General features: G+C 38.0%; 2 protein-coding genes across 4 annotated transcripts; one reads left to right on the forward strand and one right to left on the reverse strand.

Moving 5' to 3' along the window:
* Positions 1 to 233: 233 nt before the first annotated feature.
* LOC115920991 lies at positions 234 to 3,668 on the reverse strand. Of its 2 annotated transcripts, XM_030977859.1 has the most exons (4): positions 3,129 to 3,667; positions 2,697 to 2,839; positions 2,362 to 2,465; positions 234 to 2,019 (listed from the first exon to the last, which is right to left on the reverse strand). In XM_030977859.1, exons 2-4 carry the CDS (start codon positions 2,769 to 2,771, stop codon positions 537 to 539), a joined length of 1,662 nt encoding a protein of 553 aa, XP_030833719.1. In that variant the 5' UTR covers positions 2,772 to 2,839; positions 3,129 to 3,667; the 3' UTR covers positions 234 to 536. The 2 variants fall into 2 exon arrangements, with proteins under 2 accessions (XP_030833719.1, XP_030833720.1); XM_030977860.1 differs by lacking the exon at positions 2,697 to 2,839 and having other exon boundaries at positions 3,129 to 3,668.
* A 6,013-nt stretch (positions 3,669 to 9,681) lies between these two features.
* LOC763178 (intraflagellar transport protein 46 homolog) lies at positions 9,682 to 26,567 on the forward strand. 2 transcript variants are annotated; one of them, XM_030977861.1, is made up of 10 exons: positions 9,682 to 9,760; positions 10,825 to 10,945; positions 11,510 to 11,583; positions 12,636 to 12,674; positions 15,040 to 15,200; positions 16,679 to 16,847; positions 22,753 to 22,890; positions 23,946 to 24,055; positions 24,778 to 24,991; positions 25,561 to 26,567. In XM_030977861.1, the coding sequence occupies exons 1-10, from the start codon at positions 9,728 to 9,730 to the stop codon at positions 25,651 to 25,653; spliced, it is 1,152 nt and encodes a 383-aa protein (XP_030833721.1). In that variant the 5' UTR covers positions 9,682 to 9,727; the 3' UTR covers positions 25,654 to 26,567. The 2 variants fall into 2 exon arrangements, with proteins under 2 accessions (XP_030833721.1, XP_030833722.1); XM_030977862.1 differs by lacking the exon at positions 12,636 to 12,674.
* The last annotated feature ends 753 nt before the right edge of the window (positions 26,568 to 27,320 follow it).

The raw sequence follows: 27,320 nt of genomic DNA on the forward strand, positions 1-27,320 counted from the left end.
TTTCCATACCTAACAAAAATGAATAGATACAAGGCCATGAAAGATAGTTGTCTTAAATTGAACATTTACTTTCTTTCTCATACATATACATTATGAAAAGAAATCAGTATCATGTACACAACTTTACAGATCATAAAAATAAGGACATGTTTATGCTTCATACATGTACAAGATAACAAACTTCCAATTCATCTTGAAAGTGGAGATTTAAATTATGAATACTGTTGATTTCTGAGACAACCTTTCTTAATATCAATAATTTCTCCCAATTCATTTTCGGAAAGATATTTGGCATTAGTAAGATGTGGAAATTCTTCAAATGTAGATTTAACATCAGAATTCAAATAGACAACCTTTTGTTGCGCAAGTTTAAAGACTCCTCTACACATTTTTAGTTTTGAAGAACGGGCTAAATTTCCATCAAATGAGGAAGTACGGTTTTAGCTGGCAATAAACAACAATGGGTTTGCATGGCACCTCAGATCTAAACAAGTGTTTAATTTCATGAACAGTATTCAATGAAACATGAGAAGGTATCAAACTTGACGGGTCCGTTTACATGCCTTCAGTTTTGAGGAACACGTGTTGCATTTCCATGATGACTTCCTCCGCCTCAGGAACGGCTCTTCTCCATGGATTCCAACACAAAAGTAGTGGAACCATCTGTCGCATGAGTCACAACCAATACTGTTTTTGTCCTCATCGTGTGGTGACTCCTCACATTCGTCATTACAAATGCCACATGGAAAGTTGGCCTCCTTGATTGTTCGAGCTGGTGCATCAAGCTTCTCCAACATTGATTTCATTGTTTTTTGCACTGAATTGTTAATCACAATGTCCTTGACTCGGCCGCTAGCAAATTCCGACACAATCCCTTTGTGAAAGAATGTGTGGATCTTGGGTAGGATGTTCTCCATGTACTGATCATCGAGCAAGATTCTCTCCACGTGTAGATTGTTGACCTTAGCAATTGTCCTTACCACAAAGTCACACCACTTTTTTCCAGACACCCACAGCTGCAATTGTACCTGGGCGAAGTAGGGATGACGTCGATTGAGATGGTTGGTTCCATTTTCGCTCACAAGGCAGCTTCCCTTCTGTGTCACATACTCAGTTATTGTGGATCTTCGCTGTGTGTATGGATTTTTGACTTCTAGTAGCCCTTCGCCACAATATCTACAAGTGACGATAGCATCAGGAGAGGCAGCAATGTATGGAAATTTGGTACTTATCCATAAGCCTGTATCCTCACACTTTGTATTGGAGTTCTTGCATTTGAGTCGATGGTAAGCAGTGTACTGTTTGACAGCTACCTTTTCCTGGCTCTTTCCCCATTGAAGGGCTGAAGACGATGCTGATCCATAATATCCCATCACTCGTGCAACTTGGGAGTGGCCATGGATAGTACCATTTCTCACAGCTGCTGCACAGTCCCCAGCAACACTAGCAGTTATGCGACCAACTCTGTGTTTCTTCCAAAGATTCGATTTCGCCTGTTGTTTTGTTTCTCTTATGATGACCTGTTGCTGGTGGGTACTTATTTCCATAAGCTGGATGTCTGAAAGATCTTGAAGAGCCTCTGCCACAGTCAAAGGGAAATCACAAGAGACTACCTCTTCGTATCTGTCGACCTCTGAAATGTTCGGCGTTGATTGTAGTTCATTGGGCTCCCGCTTGGTGTACGCTAACAAACCACAGTTCCCGTTTGTGATGGAGGCGAGCCAGTCTAGGTCGAAATCATTGATATTTCGCCTGGCACGATGGCAATGGAGTCTAGGGTCAAAGTTCGAACGATAAGGTCTACTATTGTCTAACTCTTGATGCATAACATCCTCTTTCATTGCCACAACTTTAATGTTCTCAGCAAATTGAGGTTGATGGAGAGCCTCTTTCATCCTCTTTTTTGGCGGAAGGCCCCAGGCTTTAGGCTGTGACGTGCAGGATGCGTTGCGACCTTCCTCCACTACTTCTGCTACAGCAAACAGGAGAGCCGCAATGTGCTTGCAGGTGGCCTGTACACTGTGAGAGAAAAAAAATGAAAAGAGAAAAGAATTACTTACAAAGAATATTTTCTCTACCCATCCCTTTTATTGTCATGAAGTCACAAAAACTTGTTACGAAAATTAATTAATTATTTAAAAAATGTTAAATGTATAAATGATGGAAGCATTGGGTAAATTTGAGGCAAAATCTAGGGTTTGGTTTAGGGTTAGAATGAAAATGAAAATTAGCTAAGAAAAGAAACTTCAATATTTGGATCAAGATTCATGCATCTGTGAGTCTAGTCAACGTCAACTTTTGTGGTGATTTATTCTCAAGTTATATCTACATTTTATGTAACTGCATTTTTTAACAGCTTACCCTACGCAACAGTTGCATTCAGCTGTGCAGATTCTTCCCGTCTCTTTCAGCAGTACTAGCCATGTCGAGTATGCCGACTCAGAAAGCTTGACCTGAGGAACGACCTATAAATTGTGAAATAATAGGAATGAAGAAAGAACATAATAATAATGATGGCATGAGTCATTACTTCTTCCGAATATGAACTGGTTCATAACTTAATACATAGTCATACTGTGATTTACTAAGCTGTATTTCTCTTTTACCAATTTCATCATTTAAATTTTATTTTTAAATATGAATCTATTCTAGACCTCTACATGTAGGTCTATTAAAATAATATCACTGATATATACCTTTCCTCGCACGAAGCAGTAGCAAATCTTTGGGTTGATGCCATGATATTGTACTGACTGTACATGACCAGACATGTAAAGACCTTTGCCCAGCGCAAGAGTTCTCCTCCCTTCTGTTTTTACCAGTCCAATTCTGCGGTTTCCTGTGCAAAGAAACAAATAAAAATAATTCCTATATGAATAGACTAACAGTAACATGAGTAGACTAGAACCTAACAAATTTATGACAGTTTAAAATATTATGCCCATGAATTGATGATGATCAGATTCAGAAATGAGACGTGATGCTCCCACAATCCACATTAGATTGCTTCTAGTCCAAGATTCCGAATCTTATCATAGATTTCATATTTATACTTCAGTTAAATACATATTTTTTTAAACCATTTATCCTTTATTGAACCTTTTGATGTTTAAAAAAACACAACTCACCAGCTTTGATGAAACTGTCAATGTGGTCACGGGATGTGTCAGGCAGATTGGTAGGACCATCTTCCCAACCGTCTGTAAGTGTCTCTGGTCTTGGAAGTCGTATTAAACCATCATCAAGTATCAACTTTTCCTGCTGACACTTTAAAATCTCTTGCTCAGCTTTCTGATCAGAAGGCTTTACCTGCAAATCAAGCTTTTCTGCCCAGTAGGCTTTTTCAGCAAGTTCAGCGTGTTTTTCATCATTGACTGGTACGCGCCTATCCCTCAAAACTTCTTCAGTTCAGTGGCTGAAAGCTGTAAAAACCTACGAGCTCCATCCGCCATTATTGCAGTGAAGTACCACAAAACAAAGATTAGTTCTGTAGCTCTGGGTATGAGTATCAAATCGGTTACAAACTGCGGCTGAAAGAGCAGTAAATTTGATTAAAAATAGCTTGGACTTTGAGTAGTACTACACTAAACGTATGGCATTGTATGGCTTCCTGAAAGCGGGGATCGTGTTTGCTCCCTTTTCTATCCCAGAGGCCTTTGCGCGAAGAGCGCCCGCCAGCGACAAAGGCTATTTGCGATAAGGCCTATGACCTTCATAGTTCTTCTCGTTGTAAAATCTCGTTAGTTCATCGCGAGATTTTCAACGAGACAGTGAAGAGCTAAGTTTGCTTTTCATTAAAGTACAGGAATGTCGGGGTGGGGTGCACTCAGTTGTATTCTTCCAATGGCGGATCGAGGGGGCGGGGCCAAAAAACAGGTAACTTTAACATTTAACAAAACAAAAAAAGACGGGCCCCTCCCCCTGGCTGAAGGGGAGGGGGGAGGGGTATTCAGTAAAAAAAAAAAGTGCAAAATAAAATTGTGCTCCTCCCCCCCCCCCCCCCCCCGCTTATTCGCCGCTGAATATTTTCTCACGTATTGGGCCCCCTATTGCTCTCTTGCCGCCGCGGCTGGATCCGCCCCCGTGTTCTTCCATAGTGACACAGGGGGTGGGGGGATGACAAAGGGAGAGGGGTTGCATTTGAATGGTGAGCTGTGAGTATTCGTAACCATATGAAAGCCCCCCCCCCCCACCCTCTATCTCTTGATCATATCTCAGTGTTTTTTTTAATTGAAATCATTAAAGTTTGAATTTGAATTTAAATCCCATCCCATAGTCTTGTCGGCCATGCGCATGAGATCGGGATCTACCGGCGATCAAGATTCGACTTCCATTAAGTAAACACATAATGCCATGCAGGCGCGGATCCAGGATTTTCCAATAGGGGGGGCCGGAAATTTCAAAATTGCGCAGACCGGTTTTTTTCAAGGTCATATTAGAAGCACCATACCGGTACAACTTTTGACATTTTCATCGGGGGGGGGGGGGGCTATGGCCTCTTTCCCGAAAAAGTAATTTTCTGGTTTCACAATTCGGCTAGTGAGCGAAGCGAGCGAGCAACAATTTGAGCATAATATTGTGAAAGTGTTATTTATCACCAAAATAAACGAGAAAAGATATCAACAAACTCATATCACTCCCCCTCCCCCCCCCCCCCCCCCCCATTACGCGCGAAGCGCGGAAGCTTTGCCCTTTCATTAATTATTAGAGAAAGAAGACGATTTGTTTTACCGTTCTCGACTCGTATTCCTTGTCTGAATTCAGTTTTCCGCCTCCCGCGCGAAGCGCGGAAGCTTTGACGTTTCATTAAATTATTAGAGATAGAAGACTTTTCGTTGTACCGTTCTAGACTCTTAATCCTTGTCTGAATTCAGTTTTCCCCCTCCCGCGCAAAGCGCGGAAGCTTTGACGTTTCATTAAATTATTAGAGAAAGAAGACGATTTGTTGTACCATTCTCGACTAGAATTCCTTGTCTGAATTCAGTTTTCCCTCACCCGCGCAAAGCGCGGAAGCTTTGACCTTTTATAGTTTAAATTGAATTATTAGAGAAAGGTAATTCGTTGTACCATTCTAGACTCTTGATCCTTGTCTAAATTCAGTTTCTCCCTTTGAAGCTTTGACGTTTCATTAAATTATTAGAGAAGGAAGACGATTTGTTGTTCCGTTCTAGACTCTTAATCCTTGTCTGAATTCAGTTTTCCCCCTCTCGCGCGAAGCGCGGAAGCTTTGACGTTTCATTAAATTATTAGAGAAAGAAGACTATTCGTTGTACCGTTTTAGACTCTTAATCCTTGTCTGAATTCAGTTTCTCCCTCCCGCGCGAAGCGCGGAAGCTTTGACGTTTCATTAAATTATTAGAGAAAGAAGACTATTCGTTGTACCGTTCTAGACTGTTAATCCTTGTCTGAATTCAGTTTCTCCCTCCCGCGCGAAGCGCGGAAGCTTTGACGTTTCATTAAATTATTAGATAAGGAAGACGATTTGTTGTACCGTTCTAGACTCTTAATCCTTGTCTGAAATCAGTTTTCCCCCTCCCGCGCGAAGCGCGGAAGCTTTGACGTTTCATTAAATTATTAGAGAAGGAAGACGGTTTGTTTTACCTTTCTCGACTCGTAGTCCTTGTCTGAATTCAGTTTCTCCCTCCCGCGCAAAGCGCGGAAGCTTTGACGTTTCATTAAATTATTAGAGAAGGAACACGATTTGTTGTACCATTCTCGACTCGTATTCCTTGTCTGAATCCCCCCCCCCCCTCCCGCGCAAAGCGCGGAAGCTTTGAACTTTTATAGGTTAAATTGAAATTATTAGAGAAAAAAGATGATTCGTTGTACCGTTCTAGACTCCTAATCCTTGTCTGAAATCAGTTTTCAGGAAGCTTTGACGTTTCATTAAATTATTAGAGAAAGAAGACGATTCGTTGTAACATTCTCGACTCTTAATCCTTGTTTGAATGCAGTTCCCCCCCCCCCCCTCCCGCGCGAAACGCGGAAGCTTTGACGTTTCATTAAATTATTAGAGAAAGAAGACGATTCGTTGTACCATTCTCGACTCTTAATCCTTGTATGAATTCAATTTCCTCCCGCCCGCGCAAAGCGCGGAAGCTTTGACCTTTCATTAATTATTAGAGAAAGAAGATTTGTTGTACCATTCTCGACTCTTATAACTTGACTGAATTCAGCCACCTCCCCCCCCCCCCCCCCCCCCCCCGCCCTTCCGCGCGAATCACGTTGACGTTTCATTAAATTATTATAGAAAGAAGACGATTCGTTGTTCCATTCTCGACTCTAAATCCTTGTATGAATTCAGTTTTTCCCGGCCCGCGCGTAGCGCGTAAACTTCTGACGTTTCATTAAACTATTAGACAAAGAAGACGATTCGTTTTACCATTCTCGACTCCCAATCCTTGTCTGAATTCAGTTGCCCCCTCCCGAGCGATGCGCGAAAGCTTTGACATTTCATTAAATTATTAGAGAAAGAAGACGATTCGTTGTACCGTTCTCGACTTGTCAGAATTTTCAAAAATGTTTCTTTGTCTGCTCCTTTTTCGTCCTATGTCATCTTACTGCCCCTACCGCCCCTGGCTACGTGCCTGCTTTAAAGGGAAAATGAAACAATCAGGATTGTGATGGCACACAATTAGGTTAGTAGAAATGAAATGGAAAAAAGATCTATTACACCAACCATGGATAAATCACGGCCGGGAGCGTCACAATTTTGTGTTATCGGGCGAGGGCCGCGGCCGGCCGGGGCGTAGCGACCAAGCGAGATTTTGCAATGTTGAATGCTGAAATTATGCATTCTAGAAAATCCCTGAGCCCAATATGTACCTTCTTTCCGCTATATTTCTTTCTAGCTATATTTCTAAATTTCCTGGGGGACGTGTCCCCCTATCGGGCCCAGGATTGCCGCCCCTGTCCATGATTACTACCAACATGAGTTCAAATACAAGCACAAGCGAGTTGGTATGAGCTGAATTCAAATGAAGGGCAATATAAGAGTTGTGAAGCGGCCCTACCGTTAATCTAAAATTTGACTGTTGAGTATATAACTTGTGCCCTTTCAAATTTCTCACTTAAGAGTGATGACCTTTGTAGCGCAGGGGCTGTTCTTAACGTTTAACTTTGAATCCGCGGCTCGAGATTTTATGCGGCCGGCCCGGCCCCCCTCTATTCAATAATTTCGTTATCTTTTCTCTTCTCTTTTCTTTTCTCTTCTTTTTTTCTTTCTCTCCTCCTTTCTTTTCTCTTCTCCTTTTTTGTTTCTCCTCTTCTCCTTTCTTTTTTCTCTTCCCTTTTCCCTCTTTTTTCCCTCTTTTTTTTTCTTCCTTTTTTTTGCGCCGCCAATAGGGGGGGGCCGCGGCCGTTTCGGCCCCCCCCCCCTGGATCCGCCACTGCCATGGGTGGATCCAAATCGAGAAAAAAAGACATTCTGTTAATACATATAAAATCATTGATTTTGATGTCATAATAACTACAAACAAAACATTAAAATAGCAACAACAACAAATATATTACAAATCATAACATTGAATGAAGAAGATAATAACAAAAAGTTCTCCCTGCCCCACCCGCACCTTGCCCAGGAAACCTATTCTCCCGCCCCTGTGTATTCCCCTTCCTACCCCCACACTGCTCACCCCTCCCAACCCCTCCTCCCTCCCAAATTACTTGATTTGAATGGGGAAAACAAAAGGGCGACCGAGCGAGTTCCAAAGTGGGGGGGGGGGCACCAACTAAAATAGGGCACTTACAAAGAAAAATCTCAAACCGAAGATTTACCATTTTTTTAGACATTATTATACCCCTACATTTTGGTGACATTATCAGGGATGATTTCATTATTTGTTTCTCTTTATACATCATACAAAATACTTTGCAGTTGGGTGTGATGGTCTGAATAGTCATTTGCGAGCGAGTGAGGAAAACATTTAAGAGGTCACTTTATGTTAAGGCTCAGTACTAAAAATTGCAACATATAAGGAAAAAACAATCCTGATTGGGTAATAGCATATTCTCACAACGGAAGACTGAACAGACCTTTGATAAGTAAACATTATATCATCTATTAATGCGAGCGTGCGTGGCGAGCAAGCTTTAAGGGAAACTGTTCTTAGTCCCTTTAAATTAGGGGCACGTTTGATGATGAGAGAAAAGAGGGACCCTTATCTAAATGTAAAAGACACTTATTAAAAAAGAAAAGGAGCACGTGTCAAAGTACAAAGGGTAGTTATCAGAGGTGAAAATGGGACACTCCTTACACTTGAAAAGAGGCACTCATCAAGGATGAAAAAAGGCATTGAGAATGGGAAATGGGCATTTATCGACGGAAAGGGGGCAACCATTAGATTTTAATAGGGGCATTTGTAAGAGGTGAAAAGGGGCATTTATGAAAAGGGTATGGGTCCCTTATTAGAAAGGAGAAGGGCACGTATCCTTGTTAAAAGGGAAGTTACCAGAGGTCAAAGGGTGTTTATCGCATCTGAAAAATGGCACTGACCAGATATCACAAGGGAAACTTATGATTATAAAAAAGGGGCACTTATAATAAAGGAAAATGTGCATTTGTTGAAAGAAAAGGGTCAGATTTTAATAGGAGCATTTTCTGTATGTGAAAGGGGTCTTTTATGAAAAGGCAGAAATAGCTCTTATTAAAAAGAAAACGAGAATTTTTTTTTAAAATGAATAGGGCACTTATCAGAGATGAAAAGGGTCATTATCGGAAGGGGAAGGGGCACTTATTAGAAGGAAAAAAGATAATTTATTAGAAAGGAAAAGGGGCAGCTAATAAAGGTGTAAAGGGGCACTCATCAAAGATGAAAAGAGAATTTATCAGGAGAGTAAGGGGCACTTGTCAAAATAAAATGAGCATCTCTCAGATTTGGATAGGGGCAATTATCGGAGGTGAAGGGTCACTTATCTGAAATGAAAAGGAGTAACTTCCCGTAGCTGAAAAGGGGCACTTACTAAAGGTTAAAATGGACGCTTATTGCAAAGGAAAATGGAATCTTGTTGTAGGAAAAGGGGCACGTGCAAAATAAAAAGGCACTTATCAGAGATCAAAGTAATAGGGGCACTTGTCAAAGTAAAAGGGGCACCGTCTTACAAAGTCAAAGGGGAATTTTTTTTTTCTATATAAAAAGGGGCACTTTTGGGGTACTTGAACAAGTTGGGGAACTGCCCCCCCCCCCCCCCCCCTCCCCGTGAGGGCCGCTTCTGGGGAAACACAAATATTGCCTATAGGCTTATGAAATTTAGAAACAGTGAGTGTGAGGGTAAGAGGGCATCTCACATAGATAATACACGTAATTACAAATAATTCGTGTTAACCCATTTTGTCGTCTCGCTACATCTAGTACCCCCCAAAAAAGTATAGACTCAAAATCAAAAGGAAATAACCGAATTAGTTCCCAATTTCAGGCAATGCATAAAAACAAAAACAATATACCAATAAAAGTGCCTACTTGTTAAACTTTTTGAAGTGAAGCGCTGATGAATTACGTAAAAGTGTTGACTTGCATCTAATTTATCTTGTTCAATCTGGTTTATAGTATCATATTCGGTTGGCGGTATATTTCTTTTCCTATTTAGAAACAGTTAATTATAATAATAATACCCCCCCCCCCTCCCCCCGCGTCCAGTGAGAGTCGACAAACCATAATCTCGTAATTTACGAGACTACACGTTTCTCGCGAGAGATAAATTCCTGCAAGCGAAGAGCGATCTTGCTCTGATGGCGGATGACTCTGACGACGAAAAGCAAGGAGTATGTACAATTCTTTTGTTTTATCACCAATGTCATTGTCGTATTATGATCATCTTTATTCTATGTACGTTCTGAATTCATGAAATTGTGTTGAATTTCATTAGATTCGTAAAAATTCAAATTTAACTTGGCGTGGGGCAGACAGAGACTTGCTCCGTTGTGGCGGCGGTAAGCTGTGGCTCCATTTCGCACGAGCGTTGCGTTGCTAAACAACGCGATGTCGCTCGTCGGACTGAGTTGAGCTGAGCAGAGATTAAATGGATTGCAATTGATGAGCTTTTAAATTCAATATTGTCAAAGTCAGTTCATTTAAAAATCCGGAAAGATCCAATAATACTGAATCGCTATTCCTGTTGACCAAATCAAACATGTTATTGTCTTTATTGATTCAGAAATTAGGGTCTAGATTCTATAGTAGTCATTTTCATTCATTCATCATGCCATGGCATTAATCACATTGTCATTTGTCAATAATAAATGTCATGATTCTTCTGACTGACATGTCCAGTGTCCAGGCCATGGGATTGACAAATGAATGTGTTGACAGCATTGTGCCTCATTTTGTGTGCCTCATTTTGTGTGCACATTCATACATGATGTTGAATTTAAAAAAGAAAAGACAAGCAACAAAACAAGATAAAATAAGAGTCTGCTTGCTTCTGCAATATTTTTTATGATATGAGAGTCAAATAGTAATCAAACTGATCAGTAAAACAGTAGGGGTGCTGGTCTGAGAATAGGGATCGTCTGCAAAAACGAGGATAACCTCTAGACTATTTGCATTTTCAATCAATGAACTGAATTTGCAGAGATCTTTTTATAAACTAATAAAGGAGTCCAAAAAAATTACCTGTAATATTTTTTACATTTCAGACTAGAATCGTGAGTAGAATTAACCTACTTTCGGATGAATCGCTATAACCAAGTTCCTTTCACAGAAACAGTTGCATCACTCTATTACCCGTGTAGCCCTGGGCAGCCTCAGGATTTGTTTAAAAGTAGTTGAAAGTTGTCTTTATCTGTTGTGATAGATGGTGTTCCTTTTTGTGTCTTTGATATTACAGACTAGAATTGTGAGTAACCAACCTTATGATGAATCGCTAGAAGTTCCTGACGCAGAAGAAGTCGCATCCCTCTACTCCCCCAGCCCTCGGCAGCCAGGTGCACTGCCAGGTGGACTGCTAGGTAACGCTATTAAAATCTTATTGCATGTCACATGGTCTGTTCAGAGCCTGAAGAGTGTGAAGCAGGTGTTTAAAGATAAAGTTTCATAAAGCATTTTTTCAATGACAAATTACAGAAAATCAGTGACAAATCTGCTGATAACCAATCAGAAGCACGGATTTCAGAAGTTTATAACAAAAACTGTCATTTGTCACTGATCACAAGTTTTGTGAAACGCCCCCCTGATCAGGCGATTGCATAGTGACAGAAAAGTTGTGGAATCGATCAGAAAAGGTTGATCATCTAGCTTAATTATAAGTATTAGTGTGTACTGCAAGGTTCTGGAATCAGCGAAATGATAAGAAATTTGGTAAAGATACACGTACTGTACACAGAAAGATGTATATGGGACTACGGGATATCTATCCAGGCCGTATCGATATGATAATTTACCAAATATATCAATTAGTAGGCAGTTTCCCTGCAAAAATTAGTCAAAACATAAAGTCGATCTTAGTCTTTGTGAAACACTCCCCTGAAGAGGCACTTGTCTATTCTGATGTTATGTTTCATTGGCTTATCCAGGTCAGAACAGAGGCATCTCACCAGCCATGACGGAACAGAGTGATGACTTTGAGACAGGGCCCATGGAGAACAAGGTAATTACCCAAATTCACTCCAAAATTATTCAATGTTTACCAGGGGAAAAAATACACTTGGGCTTGGGGCAAATTCGCCCCCAAAATGCCAAAAAGAGCCCCCGAAAGTCATAAAAGAACCCCTGAAATTCGCATAGAGTTCAATACAAAACAAATTAATAAATAGTTTTGTTGTTTTCATGCAAGCAAGCTTGAAAAGTAGCCCCCAAAATTGTGTAAAAATTTTTTCCCCTGAGGTTTACCAAATTTGTTTGGTTAATTTCCTAAGTGAGTCTTTCTTCTTTAGGCAGTTTCATATTTTCTACTTTTTTTCTGGAACTATTTTTCTTTTCAAGCAGATTTTTACTTTGAACTATAAATCAGAATTTTTCAAACATCTTTCAAAGCTGTCCAATGCTAAGCTGATCTGAGCTTGTTTCTTTTCAGAGGAAATGGTCTAAATGGACCAAATTATTTGTGCTGGATGAAAGTAGGCATTGGTATCCATATACAGTCAAACTTGTCTATAGCCACTGCCCAAGGGAAACAAAAGCAGTGGTCTTTCTAGACAGGTTCCTTTAGTCCATGTTTCAATGTGAAATCGTTTTCCATGGAAACAAAAATTGTGGTCTTAGACAGGTGGTCACTAAAGCAGGTTTGACTGTATATTATTATCCATGCTCAGTTGCTGATACATTTTTGTAGGGAGATTGAACATCTTTTTTCACTTTCTTAAGTTCCACATACTTGATAAAAAGCATGCTTTAGCAACCACCTGTTTAGAAAAGACCACCAATCTAGAAATACTGTATTTTGGTGTCCTTTAAAATGATACTTTTCATTGAAATAAGTTAGACAAAGGGTATAAATGACACCTGATTAATTTGTTTCCCTTGGGCATTTTGTCTTAATTATTGGGTATTGGTATGAGTCTGTATGACATAATAATTTGGGGGGGGGGGGGGATCGAGAAGCTTGGGACAAGATCGAAATATATGTACGTCATGTACTGTGTACCGTAGTGTATCATGTGAGACGTTCTTTATGTATCTGTATGTTTTTGTTTTGTCTAGTCGCCTGATGTTAACCTAGAAGAGAATGCACATCTGGAGGTATTTGGGGATATATAAATCAATTAATTAATAGTTGTGTTGCTCCTAACATCATTCAAAAAGCAAGCAATTGTGTTCCTTTTCACAGTTCATTCTTTCAACACAAAGCAGAGCTTCTCACTAACTTTTTTTGTAATGGGGACCCAGATTGACCTTTGCCAATCCGTATGCATGAGCCCTAGTGTAAACACTCATGCTTTCTTAGCGGTCAGATAAAATAACCAACCAACCAACTTCAAAATCTTAGGGGTCCAGACATATATTTCGGGCACCCATGTATCACACGCCTGTTTATAGTGTTGAATCCCGACATACAGTGTGGATCAGTGTGGAGAATTCTATGTTCTGTAGATTAGTACATACAGTGTACCTTAATCTTAATTTTGTAATATTATTAGCAATTTTGAGGCAGATTAGAATTGATTTTTTTTCTAAAAATCATTAGGTTTTTCAGCTTTGCATGCATGCTGCTTTTTTTGATTGAATTACTAATTAGAAGCTACCTTCTCCATTTGTAGAGAAAGCAAACTGCTAATTGTAGAGTCTGTAGTACGGTGTAGACATGTTTTTTAAATTAAAGTTATCTTGAATGATAATTATCATTTCTACATGTATTACATTTACAAAACAAAAATTGAAGGATGTTTAAGAAGTTTGTTTTGGCAGAATATCTGCCATTTTATTGTCTGTCATAGGAGTGACAGCTTTCTGAAAACTAAAAAATTGATGTGATAACATCATCTTAAGTGGAGTACGCATATTCACAATGGCTTTGCATTTAATTAAGCACGGCTCATTGCCTCAGCTACCATATAGATTTGACCCCTGTTGACCCGTAATATGGAGAGGTGCGGAAAATGAGATTCTAATTTGCTTTTGTGCAATACTGAAAGGAACATATTTTGTATTCCTTTAAACTTGTTCTACGTCCATTCAACCCTCCATTGGTATAAGTTCAATTTTCATTGGAGTGGGTCTTTATAGATGTCTATCTCAAAATTAACTGCATGAACGTTTATGAACATTTCAAGGATGTTCCTTGGTGAACTTAATTCAATTTGCTGTGTTGTGTTTTGCTCGTCAAATAACTGACAAGTTTGTTCATCTTATTTAGCCTCGAGAGAAGTTCTTTCTGCTTGAAGGATTTCTTTTGTTGTTCTCCCATACTAACATTTCTTGACCTCCTGTAGAAATGTAGAAACCAAGGCTTTAGAGCTTGGAATGCACATGTACTTCAAATGTGTGCACATCACATCATGGGACAGTGAAAAAAATATACATGGGGGCTTGGGGCGAAATAGCCCCCGAAATGCCCCCAAAAGCAGAATAGAACCCCCGTAAATTTGCATAGAGTTCATTGTAAAACAAAGTTTAGAATGTTATTTTCATGCTGGCAAGCTTGAAAATTAAGTAGCCCCCCCCCCCCCCCCCCCCAAAAAAAAAAAAAAAAAAAAAATTTCCCTGTCATGGGATATATAAGAATGATATATAGTACACGCTGTTAAATTTTGTGTGATTAATTTTTCGCGCTGAGCGACCCCAAAACATACTAAAGCTATCCAAAAGCCCAAATGCAATCCTCACCTTGGAGCAAATGCCACTGGAGTATTTCACAAAACTTGTCATCAGTGACAAATGACAGTTTTTGTTTATATAAGCTAGTGAAATCCCTGCTTCTGATTGGTTATCAGCAGATTCGTCACTGATTATTGTCATTTGTCATTGGAAAAAGGCTTTGTGAAACAGCTCCCTGCAGTTCAATGTTTCACTGCCAATAAAGGCCAGAAAGGAAAGAAATGTTTCAGATTGGTTGAAATAGAAAATGAAAAGCATTAAAGGTAATACAAAGTTTTGGGAAATTTTGAAAATTGGGTGGATAGTGATTCTTTACAATTTTGATATATTTGGATTCCCCTGTGGATGTACTATAAACACTAGAAAATTTAGCTCCTAAAACACTTCTGCTTTCAAGAAAAATGGAAAATCAACACTTACCAGTGCTCCCGGTATATTTGGATAAATTTCTAATAGCGCTTACCGGTACAGCCTTACAGTGGTAGCTGAGAGCATAAAAATCTCAGAATATGTTTTGTCATATATAATTTCCAAACGAGAATAACAAATCGGTCAATTTTAGTCAAAAAACATTGTTTAATGGCTTAATAAATATCTTGACCTTGAGAAGGAGCTATAAGAGTTTATGATTTACAATTTCATAACTTGAGACTCAATTTCAACAGGGACAATAATCACTGAATATTGTAGGATCACATATGCTTCCAATATGTTCATTTGAACCAAATTCATGACCCCAAACCAAAACTTTGTATTACCTTTAATCTTGATTTGATATCGATTTTTGCAGCCCATTTCCCAAGCCCAGCAGCCTCTAGCTTTGCAAAGACCGGAGGCTTCCGATGAAGATGATGACGATGATGACGACGATGATGATGATGACGATGATGACTCTGGATCCAGTGACGATGAGGAGGATGAAGAGGACAATGCAGGGTCTAGGTTAGAAGGGTAAGTCTGGTTGATGTAGACTAGTGTTCCATTTCAACAGGATCAAAGGAAATTGACCGTCTGAAACGAAAGTTCTCCACATATTTTCATTAAAGTGTATAAGTCTTCTGAAAACAAAATTGTGTATGGGTAGAATAAAAGATTAACCTCATAAAACTTTCCCTGGCATTCTGTAGGGAAATGGTTAAGGAGTATGAAGAAGAAAAAAGGATTGCATAAAACCCAGGGTAAGTCTGGATAATGAAGACTAGAGACAGGGGTCAATGTCAACAGGGGTCTGATTGTCCACTGCACTCTATACGATGCGATTTTGGAAGGATTTTGGAAGAATTCGATAATAATAATAATAATAATAACAATATTTATAAAGCGCAACATATCCATCTCTAGAGATGCTTAAGGCGCATATAAATAATTTAAATTAATATTCAACATACTTAAAATTAAAAAAATATTAAATGTTAACTTGCATTAGATCATACAAGTTCATGGTGCCAAGGTACACACAATGTGGCACAGTGTTATTGTTTGTTTCGCAAAAAAGAACATTGAAATTTAACAATATGCATTGAGCATCAGGTGAGTTTTAAGCCCAGTTTTGAAAGTAGAGAGAGTGTTGGCCGTCTGAATAGAGAAAGGTAACTTATTCCACAAAGAAGGAGCTGCTGATGCAAATGCTCTATCCCCCCAATTTCTTTTGTTACGTATTTCTTTAAGTCTAATATTATGTGATGAACATAAACCAGAACGACCTGCGGAGTGTGGTGATAGAAGGGATGAAATATATTCTGGAGCTAGATCATTTAGTGCACGATAGGTTAAGAGTAGAATTTTATAGATCACACGCTGTTGAACAGGGAGCCAGTGGAGAGATTTCAAGATAGGAGTGATATGTGATGATCTTCTGGTGTTAGTTACAAGGCGAGCAGCAGCATTCTGAACTTTTTGCAATCGGTTAATTTGGTTGGCGGGTAGCCGAAAGAGTAATGAATTGCAATTATCAAGGTGCGAAGTAACAAAAGCATGTACTAACTGTTGGGTGGATTGAGGTGAGAGATATTGCCTAATTGCACGGATATTACGAAGATTACAATTGGCCAGTTTAACACAATCCCCCCAATTTCTTGTCACTTGAAACATGGGTTTCAAGTGACATGGCAGAATAAGGACATGTGTGTTAAATCTTATCATTTCTTATCATTTCCATCAAGATGTTTTGGTTTATTGCCATGTAATGATTGTTAGACCTTATGGATGGTAGACGAAATGGGCATTAGACAAACTGGGAATTAAACTAAATGATCGATATACCAAATGGGAAGTAGACTAATTGGAGAACAGAACATGCGGATAGTAGACGGGCTGGGTGAAGACCAAATGGGAATAGACTACTAATAAGTGGGTAGTAGACTCACTGGTCCTACCTCAAAGTAGGTAATTCACTGTATGTTGATCCACGGTTGTACCCTTCAATACAGAGCTTACGATCCTGCTGAATACGAGAACCTGGCCGTTACATCGGAGATCAAGGAACTGTTCCAGTATATCACCCGATACACACCGCAGACCATTGAACTAGATCACAAACTCAAGCCTTTCATCCCAGACTACATCCCTGCTGTCGGCGATATTGATGCCTTCATCAAGGTAATGTTGAACATCTTTTGAATGCAATTTGCCACTCTCCACCCAGGTGAAGATAATGGGTACCTAGGGGTGTTTTACTAAGACTAAGATCGACTTAAGTTGGACTTGAACTATGGTAGGCCATTCATGCCCACAAGTTGCTCTCACCATTGGTCTCTCAATTATGATCTTTAGATCATTTTTTATTTTTTTATTAGATCGACTTAAGTTGGACATGAACTATGGTAACCCCAGTCGTAAAAAAATTAGGAAAAAATAGGGGAAAAATAGGGGGAAAATAGTCCCGAAAATATGTTTTTTTTCTATTTTTTCCCTATTTTTTTTAAAGGAAAAAATAGGGAAAAAATACTTTTGGAAATAGGAAAAAAATAGGTTTGAAACAATTTTTTCTATTTTTTTCCTATTTTTTTCCTATTTTTCAGACCTGAAAATAGGAAAAAAATAAGGAAAAAATAGTGTAGAAAATGGTGAAGAAAATAGTAAAAAAATAGTGATAACTAGGTGCTAGTGGACAGTGAAAAATAGTGAGGAAATAGGAAAAAAATAGTGAGGAAATAGGAAAAAAATAGTAAGAAAATAGGAAAAAAATAGTAAGAAAATAGGAAAAAATAGTAAGGAAATAGGAAAAAAAATAGTAAGAAAATAGGAAAAAAATAGTAAGAAAATAGGGAAAAATAGTAAGAAAATAGAAAAAAAATAGTAAGAAAATAGGGGAAAATAGTAAGAAAATAGGAAAAAAATAGTAAGGAAATAGGAAAACAAATAGTAAGAAAATAGGAAAAAAATAGTAAGAAAATAGGGGAAAATAGTAAGAAAATAGGAAAAAAAAATAGTAAGGAAATATGAAAAAAATAGTCAGGAAATAGGGGGGGGGATCACTCATCCTTTACTTTCATGGATTTCTCAAGCACTACCATCTCACACATCCAGTCAACGACTCTGTACATTCAATTAAATCATACAGTGCAAACTTGATATAAAGAGATCAGTTATACCTGAAATGACAAGGTAATTTAACAGCTTTTGGGGGTTAAGATTTCTTGGTTGCACATGACCTCATTGTCAAAAGTTTCCACTGTAGAATAGTCACCCTACTCCTACAGCTCTTTTCTCTGCATCGATGCACCTACTCAGTTTGCCAAATTCACTTCATCCTTTCAGTCCAATCCATTCAGTAGAACATTTAAAATAGTCAATGGGTATATGGAAAATGTTATACAGTCCACTCCTATTATAACGAACATGGATACACCAAGATTTTATTATCAGGCAATTCTCATCAGTCCCAATTTTAAACAAACCAATGTGTTCAGTAACTTGAGTATAACATGATTTCATTTTAACAAGGAAATTGGCTTGGTCCCGAGCACCTCGTTATAATGGCAGTGGATTGTAACAAACAAAAATAATAAAAGGGAATGTGTCAAATAAAATACATGTAATTTATTTTCGAGAGGTAAACACAATGACATGAGTTTAGTATAGTATGTGTGTTCATATAAGCAAATAAATAAAAGAACTTAACTGATATTTACAATCTTTGGTTAAGTATTGTAGTGTACATGTTGTAGTAATAGAGTTGTTCATGGTTTGCTATGATTACTCTAAAAAAAAAACAAGACCAGTGAAAAAAATACACGGGGGCTCGGGGCGATTTAGCCCCCGAAATGCCCAAAAGAGCCCCCGAAAATCAGAAATGAGCCCCATAAATTTGCATAGAGTTCAATGCAAAACAGATTTTAGAATGTTATTTTCATGCAGGCAAGCTTGAAAAGTAGCCCCCGAAAAATAAATATTAATTTTTTCCCTGAACAAGACAAATGCGACTGCGTCTCCTATATGCCTCCGCCTTAAAAAAATATCATCCACCTTGAATGTAGCTTTCTATTTTTGTTCAAATAAAGTATTCAGGTGAGTTTCAGGACTATTACTGAGCCGATGTGGATATGCCAGGCGATCACAAGCTCTCTCCCTCATTAGTAACCAAATAAAGCAGTATTCTGGACATGAGAGTGTTGTTTTCTGTCTCTTTTATTACAATTTAATTGCAAAGTGCTCTTAATAATGTAATCACATTTTCAAACCTCAAGAAAATCATGACAAATAATTTTTTTTTCTCGTTATTTACAAAGATAACAAAATAAAATAAATCATAAAACAGATTTTTCAACAATGCATGCATGCTCTATAGTACAGTTGACATGTTACATAATTTTCTCAATCTCAATTGAACTATCAAAATTTTAATACAATCATCATAATCTAGAAACACTTACTACAAAATCAATGACATGTCATGTCATTGAGATATATATAAACAAGAAAATGACAGACTTACATGCTACTATTTTCAAATAGTTTTACAAAGTATAGGCCTACCATCATTAATTACCATGTATCATAAGTAATGGTCTTATGGTCCTTTATCTTCACAATATGCAGGCACTCATTGTGTACACATACATGTTGTACTTGCCTATGAATCTCAATGATTAGACATAATAATTACATAATAAAATGGAAACAAATACTAATGTAAAGGATACAGATGTTGGTCATGCTGTTCACAGGCATCGAATGGTGGTTGTACGTTACATGTACATTGTAGCTTGATTAGTTTCAATGGATCTGTAAAGATATAAATGAAATGTGAGTTAGGGGTTAGAATAATTATGCATTGGTACATTTATGAACATGCAATTAATACTTAGTACAAGTATTTATGTATTTCATAATGAAAAATTCAAAGGCACAGAACATGTGTGTACAAAAGTATGATAGCAAAAAAGATGCCAGGCTGACGACGAACGGATGGTGAAACAACGGAGTCATCAAAGAGCTGTCAAGGTGCATGAAATGTAAACCACTCAGGTAGGCAATTAATTAGAGTTATTTTATTCTTAGATATATTGGGTGAACATACATAAAATAAAACATAAAACAGAGAAAAGAAAATAGTAAAGGGACAATTTGTTGAAGAAAAAATAAAAAGGAAAGAGAAAAATAATGTAGATCTAGGTAGAAATTGTGCCACCTGCAAATTATTGTTCTAATCTAGCATAATGATGAGGTAAACTACTCTAATATTTTGATGTCAGATCTTAACTAACAAACATGAAATAAATAAACCCAAAAAATTATCAACAATAGATTTAGATTTCTACTTAGTAAGGACATACCTCGCAGACACATGCACTCTCGGACTTGGAAGACTTGCTCTTCTTCTTGCGTGGTGCTTTAGCAGGTTGTGTTTTCTGATTCCTAGAAAAATAATTTGAGAGATAAAATTTAGCCTAAAACCACATCAAAACATTTATATCATGCAAGGCAATATAATTGACAGACGTAGTAATGGTACAAAATCTGAAATTTCTATGTGGATTTATTGTAATCACGTTTGTTTACATTCACTCATTCACTAACAGACACTACACTGCACTTGGAGATGCACTAGGCCTACGTACACTTCACTCAGAAGTTTTGTAGTCTAAGTTACAACCTCAGGCTCAACACTACATGGGAATATTGATACGTAAAATAACATTCTATAGGCCTACTATGTCTATGAAGTAGCATTATATTCAACAACAGACACAATAAAAATATATATATCATAATATAATTAAGTTTCAGAAATAAACGTACCTTTTCAGCTGTTTTCTGGGGCCAGTTCCGCTCGTCGATGTTCCGTCATTCGACAACAAACTCATTTCTCTACGAATGGGACTAGTAATATTTTGAACATTTGTCGGGCTCATTTTCTTGGGAAGAATCACTAAAATGGGATAAGGAGGCATCGGAGTATGAGGAGTCACTATCTCTTGATGAAATTTCATCGCTAGAATAATTGCTGGAAGACATTTTGGTGTGATTTGGAGACGTTTGATGAACGAAAATCAGCAATAGTCCGATGCGTACAGCAGTGCCAGTGGGGAAAAAAAATAACGGGTAATTTTCAAATTACGTACTTGCGTACTGTCCTCTACGTTGAAACTTTGCACACACATAGAACGGGAATATCTCGATCGAATACTTTTTTTCTATTAATAAAGGAGATTTTTTTTGGTTGAAATTTCTATGTGTACATTTTCTTTTTACACATGGTTTATGTATGGTTATCTTTGAGTGCACTAGTCACTACTATAATTTGTAAATAAAATCAAGAATATTAATAAAGGAACAAAATTGAAATTTCGTACATTTTCTTTTTACACATTGTTTATTTATGGTCATCTTTGAGCTCACTATTCAATATGTGACCCCACAGCTAAAACCTAAAAACCACCAATAAGTCGCAAAATGAACAACAGAGATAATGGCAGGAGAAGCGGGCTTTTTGAATAGGATGCCAGTCATAAACAATGAAAATATGCAAGTTTAGAAAATAGACAAAAAATAGTTTACAAATTTGTATCATGTCATAAAAAATTTAAGTGCAAAAAATAGGAAGAAAATAGTACTCGCAAATAGGTAAAAAGAAGTCTGAAAAAGATAAAGGTGAAAAAATAGGGAAAAAATAGTCTGAAAAAGATTAAGATGAAAAAATAGGGAAAAAATAGTCCTATTTTTTTCATATTTTTTTGGAGAAAATAGGCAAAAAATAGTCTGAAAAAGATGAAGGTGAAAAAATAGGGAAAAAATAGTTTGGTACTCGAGAATAGGAAAAAATAGAACTATTTTTTTCCTATTTTCTTTAAAAAAATAGGAATTAAATAGTCCACAAAAGTTGAAGGTAAAAAAAATGGGGGAAAAATTGTTTGTGCTTGAAAATAGGAAAAAAATAGGACTATTTTTTTCCTGTTTTCTTAAAGGAAATAGGAAAAAAATAGTCTGAAAAAAAATATAGGTGAAAAAAATAGGGAAAAAATAGTTTGTACTTGAAAATAGGAAAAAAATAGGACTATTTTTTTCCTGTTTTTTTATAGGAAATAAGAAAAAAATTGTCTGAAAAAAAATATAGGTGAAAAAAATAGTTTGTACTTGAAAATAGGAAAAAAATAGCCCTATTTTTTTCCTATTTTCTTGAAGGAAATAGGGAAAAAATAGTCTGCATTTCCAGAAAATAGGGAAAAAATAGGGAAAAAATAGGGAAAAAATATATTTTCTCAACACACAAAACTACTAGGGAAGTCATTCATGCCACTAGTTGCTCTCACCATTGGTCTCTCAATTATGATCTTTAGATAATATTTGTTCCTTCAATAATGAACTGTCAAAAAATGTGAATTATATAGATTTGAGACTACGATTTGAACATCCCCTGAGAAACCAATGCCAGGAATGGTGAGAGCAACCAGTGGCATGAACAGCCTGCCATAGCTCAAGTCCAACTAAAGTCGATCTTAGTCTTTGTGAAACACTTCCCTGGTGGGAAGGATTCCTTGAAGGCTTAAGCACCATATTATAATGGCTTGGATAAATTTTGGGTCATAATATGATGGTTAGAAATAGACATCTGCACTTCAATCCTCCACTAAATTTGCATCATTCCTTGGCTACGAACATGTTCAATTATCATGCTAAATATATTACTCACTGCGGATGTAGTATCAAAAATAATATCGCTAGTGAAATATATTTTATCACCTGACTAAGTTATGCAGCGGCGCATGAAACGTCGTGATCTTTTAGATTCCTTGTTGACCATACATTGTCAAAGGAATATCACTAGCGATATTATTTTTTGATATATATATATATATACAGTCAAACCTGTCTATAGCGACCGCCCAAGGGAAACACAAAAAGTGGCCCGTAGACAGGTGGTCTTTGTAGACAGGTTCCTTTTAAGGGAAACAACAAATGTGGCCTTTGTAGACAGGTGGTCACTAAAGCAGGTTTGACTGTATCATGCTTGTTATCTTGTCATTGTAGCTTATGGTTTCACTGTTTTATTCAACGACAGATCCCTCGACCCGATGGTGAAGAAGAATCTCTTGGTCTTACGGTCCTGGATGAACCCTGCGCCAAGCAATCTGATCCTACAGTACTAGACCTGCAGCTGAGGGCCATCTCTAAACAAACTACGAGCAAGGCTATGACGGTAAGTATTGATTGACTTGCAAGAGGGTATGGGGAAGAGAGAGAGGTAGGAAGACACAGAAAAGAGAAGAGAGAGGGAGAGAGAAAGAGAGAGAGAGGGAGAGAGAGGGAGGGAGAGAGAGGGAGAGAGAGAGAGAATTAGGAGGTAGGAAGACACATACAAGAGGGATGGAGAGGAAGAGAGAGAGAGAGAATTAGGAGGTAGGAAGACACATACAAGAGGGATGGAGAGGAAGAGAGAGAGAGAGAATTAGGAGGTAGGAAGACACATACAAGAGGGATGGAGAGGAAGAGAGAGAGAGAGAATTAGGAGGTAGGAAGACACATACAAGAGGGATGGAGAGGAAGAGAGAGAGAGAGAGAGAATTAGGAGGTAGGAAGACACATACAAGAGGGATGGAGAGGAAGAGAGAGAGAGAGAATTAGGAGGTAGGAAGACACATACAAGAGGGATGGAGAGGAAGAGAGAGAGAGAGAATTAGGAGGTAGGAAGACACATACAAGAGGGATGGAGAGGAAGAGAGAGAGAGAAAATTAGGAGGTAGGAAGACACATACAAGAGGGATGGAGAGGAAGAGAGAGAGAGAGAATTAGGAGGTAGGAAGACACATACAAGAGGGATGGAGAGGAAGAGAGAGAGAGAGAGAATTAGGAGGTAGGAAGACACATACAAGAGGGATGGAGAGGAAGAGAGAGAGAGAGAATTAGGAGGTAGGAAGACACATACAAGAGGGATGGAGAGGAAGAGAGAGAGAGAGAATTAGGAGGTAGGAAGACACATACAAGAGGGATGGAGAGGAAGAGAGAGAGAGAGAGAATTAGGAGGTAGAAAGACACAAAAAAGAGAAGAGGGAGGTAGAGGAAGAGAGAGAACGAGTGAGAATTAGGAGGTAGGAAGACACAGAAAAGAGAACATATAGCAGCATTTAGCAAGGGTCTCAAAATCATACATATCAGACGGAGAGACAAAGAGAAAGTGATTGAGTGAAAGAATAATAGAGAGGACTGTCGGAACAGTAAATTTTATCCTGCTTTTCCATCGTTTGTCCCATCCAGGTTCGGAGCATCCAGGAAGCGAGCAAGAACCCCAAGCTAATCAACAATTGGATAGAAAGCATCAGTGATCTACACAGGTCCAAACCACCACCTACAGTGCATTACACAAAGTAAGTACCTAGCTTGTAGAATTGATATATTTTCATAGGTTTTTATCAGTCCAATGATAGGCTTTTCCCATTCTCTGAAAGAAAATTCCTTACATACAGTGTATGTATTACTATGGTGTGATGTGACAGACTAAATCCACTTCACCCTCATTAAACAGGAATGGTTTGATGCATACATATTCATGAGAGGGAGAGATAGGGAGGTAGAGAGAGGGAGGTAGAGAGAGGGAGAGAGAGAGAGAGAGAGAGAGAGAGAGAGAATTTTAATCGGTGAAGGTGGGGGAAAGGGTGGATTTTGACTGTTTGGTACTCATGACTAGGAATTGAAAATACCTTAGAATTTGCTTTTGGTTAGGAGTATTGTTGATCAAGACTGGCAAGAGCGTTGTTGGTCCAAACTGTTGGGCAGGTCTTTTTTTTTGGAGAGGGTCTGTCAGGACGTGTTGCTCAGGGCTGTTGCTGATGGAGACGGTTATTACAGAATGTTGAAAACTTTAAAGGCCGGGTGTACTAGTTTGGCTGGGAGGGATTAGACCACACAGCATGGTCAATGACAGGTGTCTATCTCATCAACTCAGCTCTCAATTAACATAAGAAAAAGAGGATCATGGGGGACCAATGGTCACCGATTAGGCACTGTTTGCTATATAGAGGGCGCAAGTAGCTACAAGTAGGACAGTGTGGCTTTAATACAGCAGAATTTGTTCATTTCTTTTCTACAGGACAATGCCAGAGATTGATGACCTGATGCAGGAGTGGCCTGCTGAGTTTGAGGAACTCTTGAAGACCGTGGGTTTACCTACAGCGGACATTGACTGCGATCTGAGTCAGTACGTGGACATGATCTGTTCGATCCTGGACATCCCAGTATACCAGAGCAAGATCCAGGCCCTGCATGTGCTCTTTACGCTCTTCTCAGAATTCAAGAACTCACAGGTAAGTCTAGAGGAAAATGCACAACTTTACATCCAGCTAAATACAATTTTGGGGAGTATTTTGCATTCATTTTAAAGGCATCGTTTAACAATTTTAAATCTGAGATGCACAGCTCTACGTGTTATCAGTGTCTGTGATATGGTGTACTAGTGAAGTCCTAAAATAATTGCATTTCAAAATAATCAAGAAGTGCCTCTTAAAAGTATATATCTTGAGTGACCGGTTTTACCATACTCGTTTTCCCCATCAGAGTGTAGTGTTATGAAAACCGGAAAACGCACTGTATGACAATAAATATGACAAATTAAGAATTGCTGCCGAGCTAGCGCCATGAGCATCCCTGGACGGTGTGTGTGCTCTATAAGTTTACACTATTATTATTATGATGTACAGACATACATACAAATATGATAAGAATGATATGTTGCTATACATGAATTCTATATTATATTGTTTGATTGCATATTATTGTAATCGCTGTGAATATAGTGTACTATGAAAATCGTAACAGATAATAATAATAATAATAATGATAAGAATGTTTGCTTCTTGTTTTTCCGCCTCTACAGCATTTCCAGAGTCTTGCGGAAGAGAACAAGCTCGACAACGCACTGAAGGGAGGGGCTGAAGAAGGGGATGAAGGGGATAGATTAGTTCTATGATACATTCCATCCACCATCTAAACCAGGGGGGTGTTTCACAAAGATTCTAAGTTGAACTTATCTCTAAGTTGGACTTAACAGTTATGAAAAGCCGTTAGCATCATTGAAAATATTTTGTAAAAGTTATTTCAAAAGTCCTATTCAAAATGCAGAGAAAAGGCAATTTTAAGGCTACAAATGGCTCTCCATAATGTTTAAGTCCAACTTATAGTCAAGTTCGACTTAGGATCTTTGTGAAACATGCCCCAGGGCCCATAACACAGAGGTCTACAATCATTTGCAAAATGGCTATGACCAATCAGCAATCGGAATCGTTATTTCAAATTTGCAATTGATAGGAAACCCTTTGTGTTACAAGGCCCTAGGGGTGGTGTTCTTAAAACGATGCTATATTTTTATAAAACAATATTTATTGTCATAACAAGTCGAAATATGGACATATCATTGGTTAATGTCTGCATAAAGCTGGCTACGTTGAAAAAGACATCCGCAAGCACTAATAGTTAGTGTTAGTGCCAAGCAATTTTAATTTCTTATGACAATTCATATGTTTTTCATTCACATAAAAGATAACATTGTTTTCAGAATATGGCCCCATGGACCTCTTGCATAAATGCCTAGTAGTAATGTATAAACACCCCATTCAGACAGGAAATAATTCAACGGATGCACCTGTTAAATTTCTTTGAAACAAAATCCATCTATCGCGTGTCGAAATGAAACACGGATGAAAAGTCTGGCCACTATTTAATTGGTGTTCATAGACCCTTCGGTGTGACGGACAGGCCTAGAAATTAATCGAGATCTATTTACGTTTGTGTGTCAATTCTTTTTTCCTGACGAACTATCTGGAATTTGATGGATAAATCCGGTGTGAAAGGGGTATCAACTTTTATTTATACAAGGGTTATATTGTGAACATGTGAAATAATAGTTGGCAGTGCATTTATTGCAAGTAACCTTTGTTATTTATTTTAAAAGAAAAAAAACACCTTACGAAAATGTCTATCCTTGTCATCCATGAAAATATCTGAAGGTAAGAATCTTAGCAAAGATATTTATTGATACGATCGGCTTGAATGAACAGTTGTGCATCATTTATTATGATGGGATTGATTATCAACTGCAGTTTTGCATGAAGATGTTTTCACAAAGCCTTTTTTCAATGGCAAATGACAAAAATCAATGACAAATCTGCTGATAACCAATCAGCTTATAACAAAACTGTAATTTGTCACTGATGACAAGTTCTGTGAAACGCCCCCCAGATGTAATTTTTCATTGCAGTGAAATCCGATTAAAATACCAATTTGAGCTTCACATTCTGTGGGGGTTTTCAATTCCCTGCTGTAAAGTTTATGCGAGAGGCCCAAAGCAGATATCTGTATTTATGTACAAAGAATAATTATAATTATGATAGTGTTAAGTTAAAATGTTTTATGTGATGATATCTTGACTCTTTTCAGGCGCTTGTGTAAAAGTTACATTTATCCTCAGTTTATGAACACGTACAAGGGCTTAATTACTGTGATATCAGTCTTGTCTTACAAGGTGTTTTATAGGTGTTGTGGTCCACATTTGCCACACTCCACCCAGGCAAGGTAAATGGGCCCCGTCTTACAAAGAGTTGCGATTAATATCAACCCTTTGTAATATGGGGCCCAGGA

The sequence above is a fragment of the Strongylocentrotus purpuratus genome, unplaced genomic scaffold, assembly GCF_000002235.5.
Source record: "Strongylocentrotus purpuratus isolate Spur 01 unplaced genomic scaffold, Spur_5.0 spur5_scaffold_1, whole genome shotgun sequence".
In the NCBI taxonomy this organism is placed as follows: Eukaryota; Metazoa; Echinodermata; class Echinoidea; order Camarodonta; family Strongylocentrotidae; genus Strongylocentrotus; species Strongylocentrotus purpuratus.